The 15,400-nt window shown below is 35.9% G+C and overlaps 2 protein-coding genes across 2 annotated transcripts; one reads left to right on the top strand and one right to left on the bottom strand.

The window, feature by feature from the left end:
• Positions 1 to 557: 557 nt before the first annotated feature.
• On the top strand, positions 558 to 9,170 carry LOC132029847 (proline-rich receptor-like protein kinase PERK1). The gene is made up of 8 exons (XM_059419228.1): positions 558 to 1,164; positions 2,980 to 3,480; positions 4,345 to 4,431; positions 5,442 to 5,512; positions 5,839 to 5,924; positions 6,635 to 6,782; positions 8,279 to 8,440; positions 8,609 to 9,170. Exons 1-8 carry the CDS (start codon positions 705 to 707, stop codon positions 8,837 to 8,839), a joined length of 1,746 nt encoding a protein of 581 aa, XP_059275211.1. The 5' UTR covers positions 558 to 704; the 3' UTR covers positions 8,840 to 9,170.
• A 790-nt stretch (positions 9,171 to 9,960) lies between these two features.
• Positions 9,961 to 11,316, bottom strand: LOC132069284 (uncharacterized). Its single transcript, XM_059462685.1, has one exon. It carries the CDS (start codon positions 11,296 to 11,298, stop codon positions 10,210 to 10,212), a length of 1,089 nt encoding a protein of 362 aa, XP_059318668.1. The 5' UTR covers positions 11,299 to 11,316; the 3' UTR covers positions 9,961 to 10,209.
• Positions 11,317 to 15,400: the final 4,084 nt, after the last annotated feature.

Genomic DNA, 15,400 nt, shown 5'->3' with positions numbered 1-15,400 from the left:
ACCATAAAGTTAATATCATAAAGTTTCTTGAATCATCATTAGTACTTAAAGAACAACGTTTGGCAATAGAATTATGGGTATCTCAGTTAATCATATAATCATGGAATTACGTACTGCCATAGTTATGTTCATTAATTGTGATCTGCTATATTTACGTGCATAGTAGTCCACATGGCTCAACTTAATTAATGGAAGAAATCACTTACCTTGGTGTCATATGTGGATTTGAGATAAACAAACACAGGCAACTTAAAAAAATGGAGAGAGTTTCGCACTCCGCGTCAAGCTCCATATTTGGAGGTTATTACCCAGTTGGTTAGAATCTCGTGCTGATAACGTGTTATAAAATAATAAAGTAAAGAACAAGAATAATTGTAGAAAAAGAGAGAAGAGGGGAGTGTTCTTATTTCTCTTGCTGATTGATTCCTGATGAATAACCCCATATTTATAGGGGAAAAGTGAGCTTGATCCCAAAGCTCACTAACCCTAATATTTCTCCTAAAGATAGACATCCACAATAATAAATAATATTTATAACAAATACTCTTTAGTGGTAGTAGTAGTAGTGTAGTTACTCGGGGTGTCTACTTTATCACGTCCACTACTTAAGCAGTTGTATTAGGAACTAATTAACATCTATTAATTAATTACCTCATAATCATCTTCTTAATTCTCCATGCATAATCTCACTTCCACTCCATAATATGCCTTCACATTCACCGTCACCGTCACCGTCACCGTCACCTGAAAATGATACAATCACTTCAACAACCACTCCAAAACCGCCACCAACATTCGTTAACTTCTCAATTCCACCACTAACGCCGTTAAAACCAATAACTGAACCAATTGATGATAAAGTGGCTTTACAACCACCACCGCCGCAGCCGGTGAAATTTACTGCTCCGTTACCGACGCCACCGCCGCCGGTAACGGCGTTATCGTATCCTGTTAATGATTCGACTATACAAGTTACTGGAGATGAAACGTCGCCGTTAAAAGTTCAAACGTCATCGTCAAGTACATCAATTGGAGCAGTAATTGGAATATCTGTAGGTGTTACTGGAGCGTTCTTCATTGTTGCTGCTGTTATATTCTTAGTTTGTTGCAGAAATAAGGTTAAAAGTGCAAAATTGCATGATCATGAATCGCCAAGGCCTAAAGGTAAACTTTTGGAAAATGTTTTAGTTATAGATAACTTTTGAATAATTTTTATACATTATAAGCATGTATAGTCCCTCTCCGTGTGATACTTTTCGCTTTTCGAGAGTTAATGTAACTAAATTTTGAAGCTAAATTGGATTAGATTAACTCAATATTTTTAATAGTATTAAAATTTGTGTATTTGAAAACTACATGAAAAGTACTATAAGCTGCTTCAGCTTTTCTCGTATCAATTTGGTGAAAAAATACATCTTAAAATATTAGTCAAAGTTCATGCAGTTTGGATATCGGGAAGCGAAAAGTGTAACATAAATTGGGACAGAGGGAGTAGTAATTTAGTACTATCAAATATCAAAAATGTTGTCTAAGGTGTTGGTTTAAATTGTAATGTATTATACAGTAAAAATTGTACAATATTTGAAGATAAAACTTCTTTTCTTTACTCATCAAGCTTTTAGTATTCTATTTATTTTCAGTTATTTACTTCCTTGCTGGCTTGACATTTTGCAAAGGAATGTAGGTTCAGGGTTAACTACTTAACTTTTCTGGAATTTTTCATTTTGCCAAAGCTGATCTAAGTAGCCATTTAAATTGTTACTCTTCTGTCTTGTGATTTAGTAGGGACTATTAATCCTTTTTACAGATTAAGTAATGACCTTTACCGATCCAAATTGTTATTCTTTCCTTTTAACAGTAACTTCTATAAAATTTTACTGCAGTGATGAAAATAGTGACTTTTGGTTCTTAAATTCATCGTGACAGATAGTCATCAAAATTTTACTGCAGTGATCCAAATGAATTTATTCCTCGGTTCATTTTATGTGATTGTGTTTGAATGCGTATGGATTATGAAGATCTAAGAAGGAAAAAAGAACTTTTGAGACATAATCTGAATACATGTCACATAGCAAAAGTACCCTTAGAATCTTATGCTCTTAAACATGTCATGTCATTTCTATAAAAGAAACTTATTAAGAATGAAATAAGAAACCTAAAACTGAAGTTGGTCCAAATGAAGTTAGTTCAAATATAGAATGTAGCAACTTCTTCTGGACAGATGCTTTGTCATTAGATAGAGAGTTAGAGAGTATACATAAAGTGAGTAACTTTTGAGGTTCTTGTGTGCTATGGCCTTCAGCGAGGGAAATGTCTGGCGAGACACATTTAACGTAGTAGAAGGTTTAATTGATAGGAATAGTTGTAGTGCGCGTGAATTCATCAAAAAGAAAGTTATGGGGGAAGATTCAGAATTGTTAATGCCTTTAGTCAATATACGCTTGAGTTTATAGCCGTTCATGTACTAAGTTTCTTATTTAGTCCGCTCAACGAGCGTGCGCATGTTCGCGCAGCCACCTTGATTGAACACCTAGAGTCAACAATACGGAGGCAGGCATTCCTCGTAAGAAGAAATGTTGGAGCAAAAAAGGGGGGGGGGGGGGGTTGCAGTTGATCAAAGAGTAAAGATCGCTACAAGAAATATTTAGAGATTTTGAAGGTTTTAATGTCTGGTAAAAGGTACTTCTGAAACTAAACTTATTGTTTCTGGGAATGTGACAGTTTGTCACATTATAAATCTTCTAAATGTGAAACTTCCCGTCTAACCAAATATACTGCTTTCAATCTTGTTTAGGCAGGCTCCTTTGCTTCGAATTTGTTTCAATTGATTTCAATTTGCATTTGTAGAATAGGTCTAAATTGTTGATTAAGAATATTAGAAGCTTAATCTATCAACATGTGTTCAAAATTGTTGTTCACTAATCATTATGAGTTCAACTCGGTATATTCATTTGTTAATTGTTTCGATTGATTCATCAGATGACTTGTACCATGTTCTGCATCAAAGTTTAAAACAGCAAAATGTAGCAAACGGTTCTCCTGTTTCCCCAAAGCAAGTGATACCATTCCGGCCACTTCACTGCTTCGACAACAATCTTCATTCCAATACTAACAATTTAGACACTGAAAATCAGTTTTCACCAAAAGACCACATAGTGGCTTTAGCTGTTTCTGGTGGCAATTTCACATATGAAGAGCTGTGGTCAGCAACTAGTGGATTCTCTACGTCCAACCTTCTAGGTGAAGGTGGATTTGGGTATGTACACAAAGGAGTCCTCCCTACAGGAAGAGAGATTGCAGTTAAACAGTTGAAGGTTGGTAGCCATCAAGGGGAGCGTGAATTTCAAGCAGAAGTAGAGACTATTAGCCGAGTGCATCACAAACATCTTGTGTCTTTGGTCGGATACTGCATGACTGGAATAAAGAGGTTGCTTGTTTACGAATTTGTTTCCAACAGGACTTTAGAGTATCATTTACATGGTATGTTCTTCTCTTTTTCCTTAATTCTGGATGTTTGTAGAATCCTGTATCAATAAGATTTTGTGACCAGCTTAAGTCATTTTCTGAATTCTGCTAATATTTATACAGCCGAAGACTGATAATTAAGGTTAAAATAAACTCTTCCTTAACGGGGGCTTCCTTAGTCCAGCTTAGTTTCACTGTAATGATCTTGAAAAGCATGTAATTACACTTCAAGAGTTATGAGGTCCGTACCAAATGGACAATCTTTAAGGGAGTAGTTAACCATGCCTTGTAAATAATATTCCTCGGTGGTCTATGCCTATACCACACAAAGGTGGCCTAGAATTTCATGCAACCATGGTTTTTTAACATGAGACGATAAAATAAGAGCTTGCAAATCCATGCACTTCTTTCTCCCAAAGCCCTTTAATCCTGCATGTTAAAGCACTGCTATTTCTATGCTTTTGGAAAGATCAATTTAATATCTTCAGCTGTCCTTTCAGTTTAATTGCAATTTTCCATGTACTTTTTATATTTTAGGTTAAAAAAAATTGGTTCATCCTGGTATCTGTCACTTGTTTTTCAAACAGTTGGTTGCGATATACCCTTTCATGCGAGGTACATTTGATGGAGGGTCCTCCATAAGTGCAATGCTGTGGATGTTTTATTTGTTTCATCATCAATTTTAAGGCATAGTTTGAAGTGTTCCTAATCATCCTGAAGCATGTTTCTTTTGAACTTTTGTTTTACAGAAATGCTCTTGTATCAGTTTGTACTTCTTTGACCACTCCTAAATATACGACTAAAAAGATTTCATAAGTACCTCTGATATAAATGTCTTTCTACCAAAATGCTTATTAGAACAGATTGTATGCTATGCAGGGGCAGCCCAAACCTTTATGGAATGGTCAGCTAGAATAAAAATTGCTATAGGGTCAGCCAAAGGATTGGCCTATCTGCATGAAGACTGTGAGTGCACTCCGTCTCTGCCTTGGCTTCCTATGTTTGTTCTTAATATGCGTATTCATCTGTTAGTTGACTGGAGGTGTCCCAAGGAGTAAAATGGATATTAAGTGGCTTGGATGCTTTTTAACAATGTTGAACACGTTTCGAGAGGAAACTTTCGTCAGCATGCTTGTAGATTGTGACAAGTTGGGTAGCTTAATGGTGTTCATAGTCATCACCTGTTCTCCTGAAAAACATGTAAATCTAATTTTTTCCTTCCAATAGATGCCATTGGTCCTCACTTCTATAATAGCACCACTTTTCTGAATCTCCTCGAGATTTGAGAGCTGCATACTATCTAGGTTCTAGGGTCTGCTAATGGGTTGCAGAAGGCCATAATAATTCTTGATTTGTCAAAGATATCACATGAATATGCATCAGGTAAATTTTACTTTCTAGGTTCTAGGGTCTGCTAATGGGTTGCAGAAGGCCATAATAATTCTTGATTTGTCAAAGATATCACATGAATATGCATCAGGGAAACTTTACTTTCTCCGTATTATTTAATGTGCCATGTTTCTTTCTGAAATGTCCAAAATACTTGACACACTTATATACAAACACTACATAGTTTTTTGGGCCATTCATAATTTGAAGAACTCAACTTTGTTAACCAATCAAAATTTTAGCTATATTTTTTCCTGTCAAATATAAAATCAAAGATTTTAGTTTATTTTTCTTCTATTACTACCAATTTAATGTAGAATTCAACCTATCTCTGATCTCTGTCAAGTGATTGTGAATAACAGGAAATGGTAGGACAGTTCAATTGTCATTACTTGAATTAACTTCGTGAATAACAGGAAATGGTAGGACAGTTCAATTGTCATTACTTGAATTAACTTCGTGAATAACAGGAAATGGTAGGACAGTTCAATTGTCGTTACTTGAATTGACTCACATTTAATAAATGTCATTTCTTTTGGTGTATCTATCACACGTAATCCTTCTCTAAAGATACGAACCTACTGCAGGTAACCCCACTATCATTCATCGTGATATCAAGGCAGCTAATATTCTTCTTGATTCTAACTTCGAAGCTAAGGTACCTTTGTAATTCAATTTCTGGTGTTGCCACGATATTTTCGGTTATATCTTTACTGTCTAAGAAAGGTCAGGCTGCATTCTTTTATCAACAACTGGCTTGTGAGTACACCTAGAATCCACTGTTGATGAAAATAGTTTTTTTTCTTCAATAATTAAATCCACATGATGAGATTAATTTGGACCCAAATGAGCATTTATGCAGGTTTAAATTTTAACTGCATTATTGATTCTTCTTTTGTTTCTTTAATTTTCCATGTGACGACAAAGTATGTGTATATCGTCGTAACTTCTTTATCATGAACTGAAACTTTGATTTGTATCCAGGTTGCTGACTTTGGACTTGCCAAATTCTTATCTGATTCAAGCCATCATGTTAGTCATGTCTCTACTAGAGTGGTGGGAACATTCGGGTAAGTTCTATTGACACTGTCTCTGCTACCATGAATTAGACATCCGAAGGAAAAAGATTTGACAAGATCAACATAGAATAAGCAAAATTACTTTATACAGGTCATCATATTATGTGGACAAGTCTGTGCTACTTTTATTAAGTAAAAACTTGTGATTCCCTTGTCCTAGAGTTACTAATATTCATTTTCTCATACTTAGCATAGGCTATGCCCTTCCCATTTTCACTTTGTTTCATCCAACTTGCCAACTGATATCATAATTAGATATCCACAGAAAATTTAGCTAGAATAGTACTCCCAAATCTAGGGGATTTTAAAGACATTCATCGCTTGCAAGACCGTGATTTTAGGTCAACCTGCTCATGATGCTGTGGTTCCTTTCAGCATTAAAACAGAGGTTTTCCTGCTACTCAGAGGATGAAATTGTTAATAGTGCCTAGGACTGTACCATTGTTTCACCGTGTCTGATAGTCTTCGGGTTCTTAGTCCTAGCTTATGCCTTGATTTTCCCTTACTAACGGGGTTAGGGTTAGGGAGGGGCTTAGATTTCGGAAACTGTAGATCTTAGCCTGGCCTACTTGAAAATTAGTACTGATTTCTGGATTACACAGCTTCAGGTAGATGGACCACGTAAGAACGAACAAGGAAAAACCTACATTTCCTGATCACTCTAGTTTCTTCATGTATTTGATAAAATAGACGTCTTGCAGGTATCTGGCCCCCGAGTATGCACAGAGTGGAAAGGCCTCAGATAAGTCTGATATCTTCTCCTTCGGGGTCATGCTTCTGGAGTTAATTACAGGGCGTCTGCCTATAATCTCAACTGAATCCTCCGCATGCAGCAGTTTAGTCATATGGGTATGTTAACTGCTCCATTTTCTTGACCGTTATTCAGCATTCTCAAGTGCCTAAAACTAATGGTTAATTAGACGGATGAGTAAAAAGTTTATGCGCAACCTTTATAACTTGTTAGATAACATAATGCTTAAGCTTACTTTCCGTGCAACTACACTAATCATATCCTCAATACAGAATAACATTCATCTATTATAATCTTGTCCTAAACAAGCTATGTATGCACTGTAGTTAATCGAGGCAGAACATGCAAGCACCTGATGCAATTCTCTGAGTTTGCCTTTCTAAATATCTCTGGATCCTCTGGAAGGTTTATCGTTGGTGGTTTTAGAAGTACTGGGTATTTGTTTTCCTTTATTCCTTATCTTTTTCCCTGAGTGATAAGGTTGAGAAACTTTATCATGGCAGCAATCAATATCACTTAATTCAGCCTCTTACAGAAAAGAAGAAAGGAGCCGTGGGGAAGCTCTGCCTTAAAATAAGAATTTGACGGACCACTTTCCTTTTACAAAAGAGATGAGCGCAAATCCGAAAGATCTAGTGTTCTTGAAAATTTCAGCACTGTCAAACCAAAGGCATAAAAATACATGGCCATCATAGAAAACTTCTAAAGGGCTTTGTCATCCTTGTACCAAAAGATCTGGTTTTGGACACCCCTTTTGAGGACGGAACATATCTCAATTTTCTGTTGCATCTCTTTCAACTATTAGATTGTCCAAAATTTCAGTCTTTCCTTGAAGCATAGAGTTTATCGTGAATTCAATATCATCACATTTATCAATTTTTATCAGATAATAAAACCCTTTTTCTTGGAAATCTTGGGGATGTGGGTTCCTAGAATCATTTTGTTAATCTCCAAAGGATTATTATTGGTAATTCTACATAAGTACCACAATTTATCAAAACTAATTACATAAGCTAATTCTAAGGATTTCAGAGTTGGGAGCTTCTTGCATGCCGCCTCCTAGCGCCAGAATTAATTATGTCATTTTAGTTGATCAGAAATACCTTTACAACTCTGCAACGACATAATTTTTTTATAACCTCGTTATCAATTTTTTTTTTTTAATAGGAATCATTCTGATATATCCGCCATTAATGCTTGCATTAGGGTAGGCTGTCTACATCGCACCCCTTAGGGTGCGGCCCTTCCCCGGACCCTGCTAAAGCGAGATGCTTTGTGCACCAGGCTGCCCTGCCCTTCATTCTGATCTATCCGATATAACCAATCAACAGTATCCTTTGTTTCTGGTTTTCATATTCTTATTTTTTTGCTTTAATTATTTCTGAATGTCGTTTAGTAACTAGATTTACACAATTAACTTCATCAACATGTTGGTTTCTTGTAGCAAAATAACAAAATATTTGGGAACTAGAAGCATCTCTAGGCCTCGGCTTTTTCGAGATATGCATGTCATTGTTGTCAACTCTTTTCGCTCTTTTCTAATGGTATACCACTTGTACATAGCATAAGAAGATTATCTCTTTCTGATATGCAGGCAAGGCCTTTGCTTAGAAGAGCGTTGGAAGATGGAAAATTTGACGCTCTAGTGGATCCATGTTTGGGACAAAATTACAACAGCGAGGAGATGGCTAATATGGTGGCTTGTGCTGCTGCTTGTGTGCGTCATTCATCATGGAGAAGACCCCGAATGAGTCAGGTAATTATATCTTCTTTTCTTAAAAATAAAAAATAAAAAATAAATAAAAAATCTTTTGATGCTGCCAAATTTTTTTATAGGGGTTTATAGACCACAACCTTGCTTGTTATTTCTTCTTTTATGCAACCTCTAAACAAAATGCTAAAGGTGTTATACAAAATTGTTCAGGTACTTCGTGCTTTAGAAGGTGATGCCTCTATCCTGGACCTTGATGAGGAAAATAGACCAGGAGAGAGTACCGTTTGTGACTTTGATTCCGATGGACGCAATTTCTTTGAGAACTTAAAGCAAATCCAGCACAGCACTTTGAAGTCAAAAGAAGAAATGGTAATACCAGCACATATTATTCAACCATGCACCAAGGCTTTCATGGCAGTAAGCCAGTTGAAGATGGAGTGAGATGAACGAAGCTCTTTTTCCTTCTTAATTTTCTTTCTTTTCACTCGTGTAGATGATAAATCGAGGGTGATTGAGGGAAAAAAATATGGTCATTACCATCAAAGTTTTGTCTCACTTAGTAACAATACTTCTGCCAGAGGATTGATGTTTATAGTTATTTGAAAGCCCAAAACGAGAAGTAAAAGGAGAAAAAGGAATCAGCATGAGATATTCAGTATATCACTAAGTAAAAGCTTTGTATATAAGATGAATGTACAGATGTACTTATAGGTCTCTTCCCCTTTTTTCTTTTCTTCTTCCTTTGTGCTGTATGAAAAAGAATTTTTGCGTAGTAGCCGTCTCCAGTGACAATTAGAGAGGGTGGGGGAGGGGGGGGGGGGTGTGGATTTTCTTTTTCATGACTTCGTCCAAAGTTGACATTCTTCTGAACCACAAGCAAGACTAAGCAACATTATCTAGGTGCTTATTATTACTAGGTACTTAATATACGTATTGGTGATATTCCAAGGCAAAAGATTTACTACCATTTATACTTGGCTCAAGCCACCTAATTATGAGACGTTTGAACCACAAAGAATAGTCCAAGAATATATCTAAGAATACGTACATGTACCATGTTATGAGCAACTAACATATGCTTAGGAGAGACATAAAAAGCATGAAGCAACATCACTGTATATTTCTCCATTTGAAGCAACATCACTGTATATCTGTCCAGTTGAACTCACTAATAGTGTAAAAAGCTCCTATATTATCGGTGTGTAATATAAACTTGAATCCTTTTATTATTGCTTTCTTTTGTGCATAATAGGAAGCTCCCTGGTTAAACAGAGACTTGATAATTAAGGCAGTCCCCTTCATGCTGTCATATTCAAGTGTTTCCCAATGGGCAGCTTCTAATTTGGTTTGGAAGTCTCATTTGAAAATCGAACTAAGCACTTTGCTAAAATCAAGCTTCGGAGAAGTTAAACTTTTTTAAAAAAATAAAAAAATAACAGTGATTATTTTAAAGTTTTGAGTTGTTTGGTCAAATACTAGCTTTTCCTCAAGAGCACTTTTGAAATTTTAGTCAAGCACAAGTTATTACTACAATCTAATAGATACAAAAATACTTTTCAAATTGATTAGCCAAACATGGCGTTCTTGACACAAAAGCATTTTTCATATTAAGGAATTTTTAGCCAAACAGCCTGCAGTGAACTCAATTTTTTCTTCTTTTAAGCTAAACTAAAGATCAAAACAGAATACTGGAAACAAAAAAAATGATTATATAAATGAAGCAACATTAAAAAGCTTTGTCTCAATACTTACAAAAGAATAAACCATTTAATAGAACAAAAATTAACATAACTATTTAGACACTACGAAGATCATACACCAGTTTCTTGACGTCTCGTCTCAACTCGAAAGCAAAATCTTGAATTGTTTTTCTCCCAACGAATGGCAATCACATCATCCTGTTTCAGATTCCTTCTTTTCACAAACTCCGTAGTCCAGGCTTTAACGAGTTGAAAGTTATTAGTTGCCCATTTCTTGAGGGTCAAAATATGTTCTGTTTGTGTATCCAAATCAAATACAGTTACATCAATCCCACATTTATCTTGACAAACTATAGCTTGTTGTTCCTCATTCAAGAAAGGCAAAATATAACTCTTCACTTCTTGTCTACGTAACAATAGCCTTGAAGCTCCATTCACATCGCTCTTAGTCAATTTCTTAGTTATCCAATGCCCTTCTTCCCCCACCATTAGACATTGCCGTTTGGGGTTGTTCGTTGATTCTTGGAACAACGACCTTTTTGTAGCACAATTACCCGATGATGAAGAATCTTGACTACCAATGAAGCATTGGAGAGTCGTTATAGTCGAAGAGGTATCGGGTGTGGATGGTAGAGAAAGACAGAGAGCAGTGGACGGTGGCGATGATGTTGATGATGGCGGATGAGGAGGAAGAGGAGGATTATTGTTTGCAATTGGTTTCAAAGAACCTAAGTTTTCAAGAAGTTCTGGAAACAGAGACAAATTGTGCAACCTTTTGGGAGCACAATTACCTGATGCATTGTTTGATGAAGCAGAAGAATCTTGACTAATTATAGTCGAAGGTGTGCCCGGCAAAGAAAGACACAGGACAGTGGAAACTTCAGGAAATAGAGAAAAAGCGGGTTCTGAAGGGTTTTCAAAAGTTTCTGGAAACAGAGACAGGGTTGAGTTTGAATGGTTTTCAGAAATTTCTGAAAACAAAGCAGTGTCGTCGTCGTCGTCATCTAGAATGGCCATGGGGTACATTAAAGAAAAATCATCAGTACTAGTACTAGAAAGAGGAGTTGATGTTAGTGTTGATGATAACTGAGGAGGAAGAAAATAGCTAATTGGGTTGGCATCTACAACACTATCTTCTGAAGACAACATTGGAACATTGTCGGGAAATTGATGATCATTCACATTATCAACGTCTTCCATGACGTAAGTGAAATTAAGCAGTAGGAAGAATATTTTTTGGAAAGTAAGCAGTATGAATGAATGAAGAATAGAGGGTCTAGTGACCCTTTTATTGATTTGTTGATTTTTCCCATGTAGACACGGATTGAACTTGAGGTTTCTTGATTTTTCTTCCGTGTCAAAATCAACCTAGGATCAATTAACGCAGTCCGAACCAGGACTGGAAAAAGGAAAATTCGTAAGATTTTGTCCCATGTACTTTCCTTAATAATAATCTCTATTTTTGTTACTTTTATAATAATCTTGAGTTATAACAATGATTTAATCAAATTGCATGAAACGGGAAAACATCAAGCAATTAACCCTTCCAAATTAACAATGTATTAATTAGTTTTTGCTTAATACATTGACAACCCTTTAAACTTGTTAGTAAATTGTATTTAAACAATCGGATCATAGCTTATTCTAATTGACTGTCTGAAAACATGAAAAATTGTTATCATTATCACCTTCTTTAGTTATACACATTAATATCAATTAAGGGTGTTCATTGTTCAGTTTGAGACAGTTTTTTCAATGAAAATCAAAATAAATCCAAATCAAATATAGTGCGCAATTAGTTATTGTTGGTTTGGTTTTTGATTTTTAAAAAACCTAATGCTATTTTCCTCTTTCATTTTCTTTACTAAGATTAGGAAAGAGATAAGGGACAAAAACATATCCTAACTATCACTTTTTTTTTTTTAGTTTCATACCTAAACTATCATAAGGTTGAGAAAACTACCTAAACTATCACTATCTAGTTTGTAAAACACATCTGAACTAAATGTGTGAACTCACTCTCCAAAAGGCAAGTGAAGCTGAAATTTTCTCAAAAAATTGTCCACAGGGCGTAAGTAATGCTATGGTGGCACATACATGAAAATTAAAAAATAATATTTTTTTATAAAAAAAACTGTATATTTTTTTTTTTTTAAATCTGGATTTTTAAAAAAAAAATGAAAAAAATGATTAAAAAAATGAAAAAGTTGATCTTTTTTTTAAAAAAAAAAAATGTGAAACTAAATAATCAGTTTTCTTTAAAAAAAAAAAAAAAAAACTTTTCCATTTTTAAGCTATTTTTTATTTTCTATAATTTTTGATATTTTTTTACAAAAATTATTATTTTTCAGTTTGTTTTTTAAAACAATTAGTTTTTTTTAATAATTTCCATATAGGTGCCATTGTAACATTATTTATCCACGTGGACAACACTTGGCAACATTTTTATATAAAATGGTGGGTGTAGATCACATGCCATTTAAGAATAATTTGAAGTGTGTTTTGCAAACTAGATAGTGATAGTTTATGTAATTTTCTCAACCTTTTGATAGTTTAGGTATGAAATTCAAAAAAAAAAAATGACAGTTAAGGTGTGTTTTTGTCACACCCCAACCTTGGGGGTGTGGCCGGCACCCGGCACCCGAAGGGGCCGAGCGAACCAACTGTGATATCTAAGCTCTATAACGTGAATCATAGGCCGTTCGAGGCGCTCGAATAACAATAGTAAGAAGTATATCATAACAACTTTAACGCAAGCAGAGAAGGCCCAACAACACATATATGCATAACTAGGCCGACAAGGCCACAACCAAGAAAGAAAACTAGTCGAAGCGGCAAGGCCAAACACAATACCCGTACACCGACCGATATACTGCAAGCCTCAAGAGCACTAATATGCATCAGCCGGTCGGGACAAGGGCACGGCGTACGATAGCTATACTCTCTCTATATATATGCATGCATCCTATTTAATGACTCGACCGAAGAACTCCGAGAATGGAGTGCGAACATCCCCGCCGAACTCGGTATCCTACCGAGAAAGGTACACCATCTGTCTACCGTACCTGTGGGCATGATCGCAACAAGACAAAATGCGTCGACGAAATATGTACCGAGTATGTAAGGTGGTAAGTGTAAATATAACATAAGCATAAGAGATACGGATAATCATGGGAAAAGATCTAGAGACAAACCTAAAACTCGAACGAGACCCACCGAGGGCAACCATAACCATGACATAAATGTAAATGCATGCCCGTAAAATCATTCCTCACCGTGGAGGCATATATCGCATCATATAACAATAATAAATCCTACGTAGAGGCGAGCTCATCATCATAACATCATCTCTGTTGATCGGTGGCAATGCCTACGTGCCTACCCGCCGCCTACAACACGGCTCGGTAAAGAAATAAATACATCTAGGTGCACAGCTACGTGCCTACCCGGCCGCCTACAACACGGCTCGGTAAAGAAAGAAACATGTCTAGGTGCACATATAAGTGCCTACCCGGCCGACTATAGCGCGGCTAGGTAATGAAAATAAATACATATATATATATATATATATATATATATAAGTGCAATGCAAGACTGACCTCAGAAGAGATATCATAAGAAGAGTCGGAGTGACCTGTCGTCGTTACCCTCCGATTTTCATTATTGTCGCTACGTTTATCATTATTTGATCATTAGGCCAAAGAAGTAAAAGTACAAGGAAACATCTTGTTATGAATTATTCATGAAGCCAAAGTTAGTCAAACTCTTATGAAATATGATCGACACAACTTTTATCAAAAAAAAGTGTGCCAACGAGAGATTCGTCACCTTGGAGCAATAGACAATTAACTCAATTAAAGGAAGTACAATCAACTCAAATTTTATGTGAAAAGTACCATAACTAATATCATTCTTCATTCCATAAACAAGAGGGATACGAAATGTGAAAGGTACTTCGATACAAACTATTCATGAGAAAAGGGTAAGCTTAACCATTTTGGGACATAATCGACACAAGCTGAATGGAAAGTCTTTTAATCGATAGCCAAAAGGAGATGTGGACCATAATTTGGTATAAGTCATAGATGAGTATGCGTCAGCTCAATTATCATAGAACGCGATCGATCCAAGTTAGCGGAACAACTTTTCAATGAAAGGTCATTTGAAATCTAGTCATGCCACAAAGAGAATAGAAAGCCCTACATACCTCGCCGATGGAGTTATATATGTTTCCCGAGTCCTTGAATGCATTACGAACGATTTCCTACATAATACGGACTATTCAAGATCAAAACCAAGGTCATAGCTTATAGAAATCTTCATCTAGACATTTAATCGAGCAACTCATGGGCATGAATTTATAGGCCCTTTATGTATTGAAATTTTCCCGTAAAACGCTACCAAATTCTACTTTTCTACTTCTCCTCTTCAATATGATCCCATCCATATCACCATAACTCCAAACAACACAACAAAACCATATAAAACATTCCCCAACAAATAAGCTAAGTTCATGAAAGTTTCATAAGAATATAGAAGAGCTTGTTCTATGGGGGTTTTCACCAATTTCTATGATCAATTACTTGTAGAAGTTCAAAGAGATCAAAAGGAAATTAAAATGTACCTTAGGTCATGAAAACCACTTCAAACTCCATGTTACTTCAAAGCAAGGTTTTCCTCCGAAAGGTAAAATAGTGAAGAAATCACAATTTCGAAGTTGCCATGTTGTTCTTCATGTTAAAGTTGATATATTTGCTCTTGGTTTGGATTGAGATTGGTGGAGGATTAATTGGAAAAAGTTTGAGGGTTTTCTAGGTCATGAAGATGATAAAATGAAGGGAAAAATCGTGAAAGGCCTTATATATATACAAGGCAAAAGTGCACCACCGACCTAGAGCACTTGTTCCGTGACCGTTTATGTCCCTGGACGGAAATGCGAATATCTCTCAACTCCGATATTGTATCGACGAACGGTAAAATGCTCTGGAAACTAGACTCGTAGAATTTCGATTTGGTAGGTGGATCACCCCGTAAATCCAAGTAGATTGAGAGAAAAGCTCCGAGACATCTGACCCAAATTTCAGTGAAATTTACAAACTTAACTTGCGACGCCCTTTGTCAACTTTCGTATTACAACTAGTTTGGCTTCCAAACTTAACAAGAGACCATTATACAATTCAAATACTTCATATCATTACTTTCTTAGCATGTGGAGCACCCCTAATCTCACCCAAAAGTACAAGTTATCGTATTCCCAACTTGCCGACTTTTGGCGAAACTCATGCGTCTTTGATTCATTCAC

The sequence above is a fragment of the Lycium ferocissimum genome, chromosome 9 (genome assembly GCF_029784015.1).
Source record: "Lycium ferocissimum isolate CSIRO_LF1 chromosome 9, AGI_CSIRO_Lferr_CH_V1, whole genome shotgun sequence".
NCBI lineage: Eukaryota > Viridiplantae > Streptophyta > Magnoliopsida > Solanales > Solanaceae > Lycium > Lycium ferocissimum.
The sequence above is the reverse complement of the archived record's forward strand: the minus strand, read 5'-3'. Positions and strand labels throughout refer to the sequence as shown.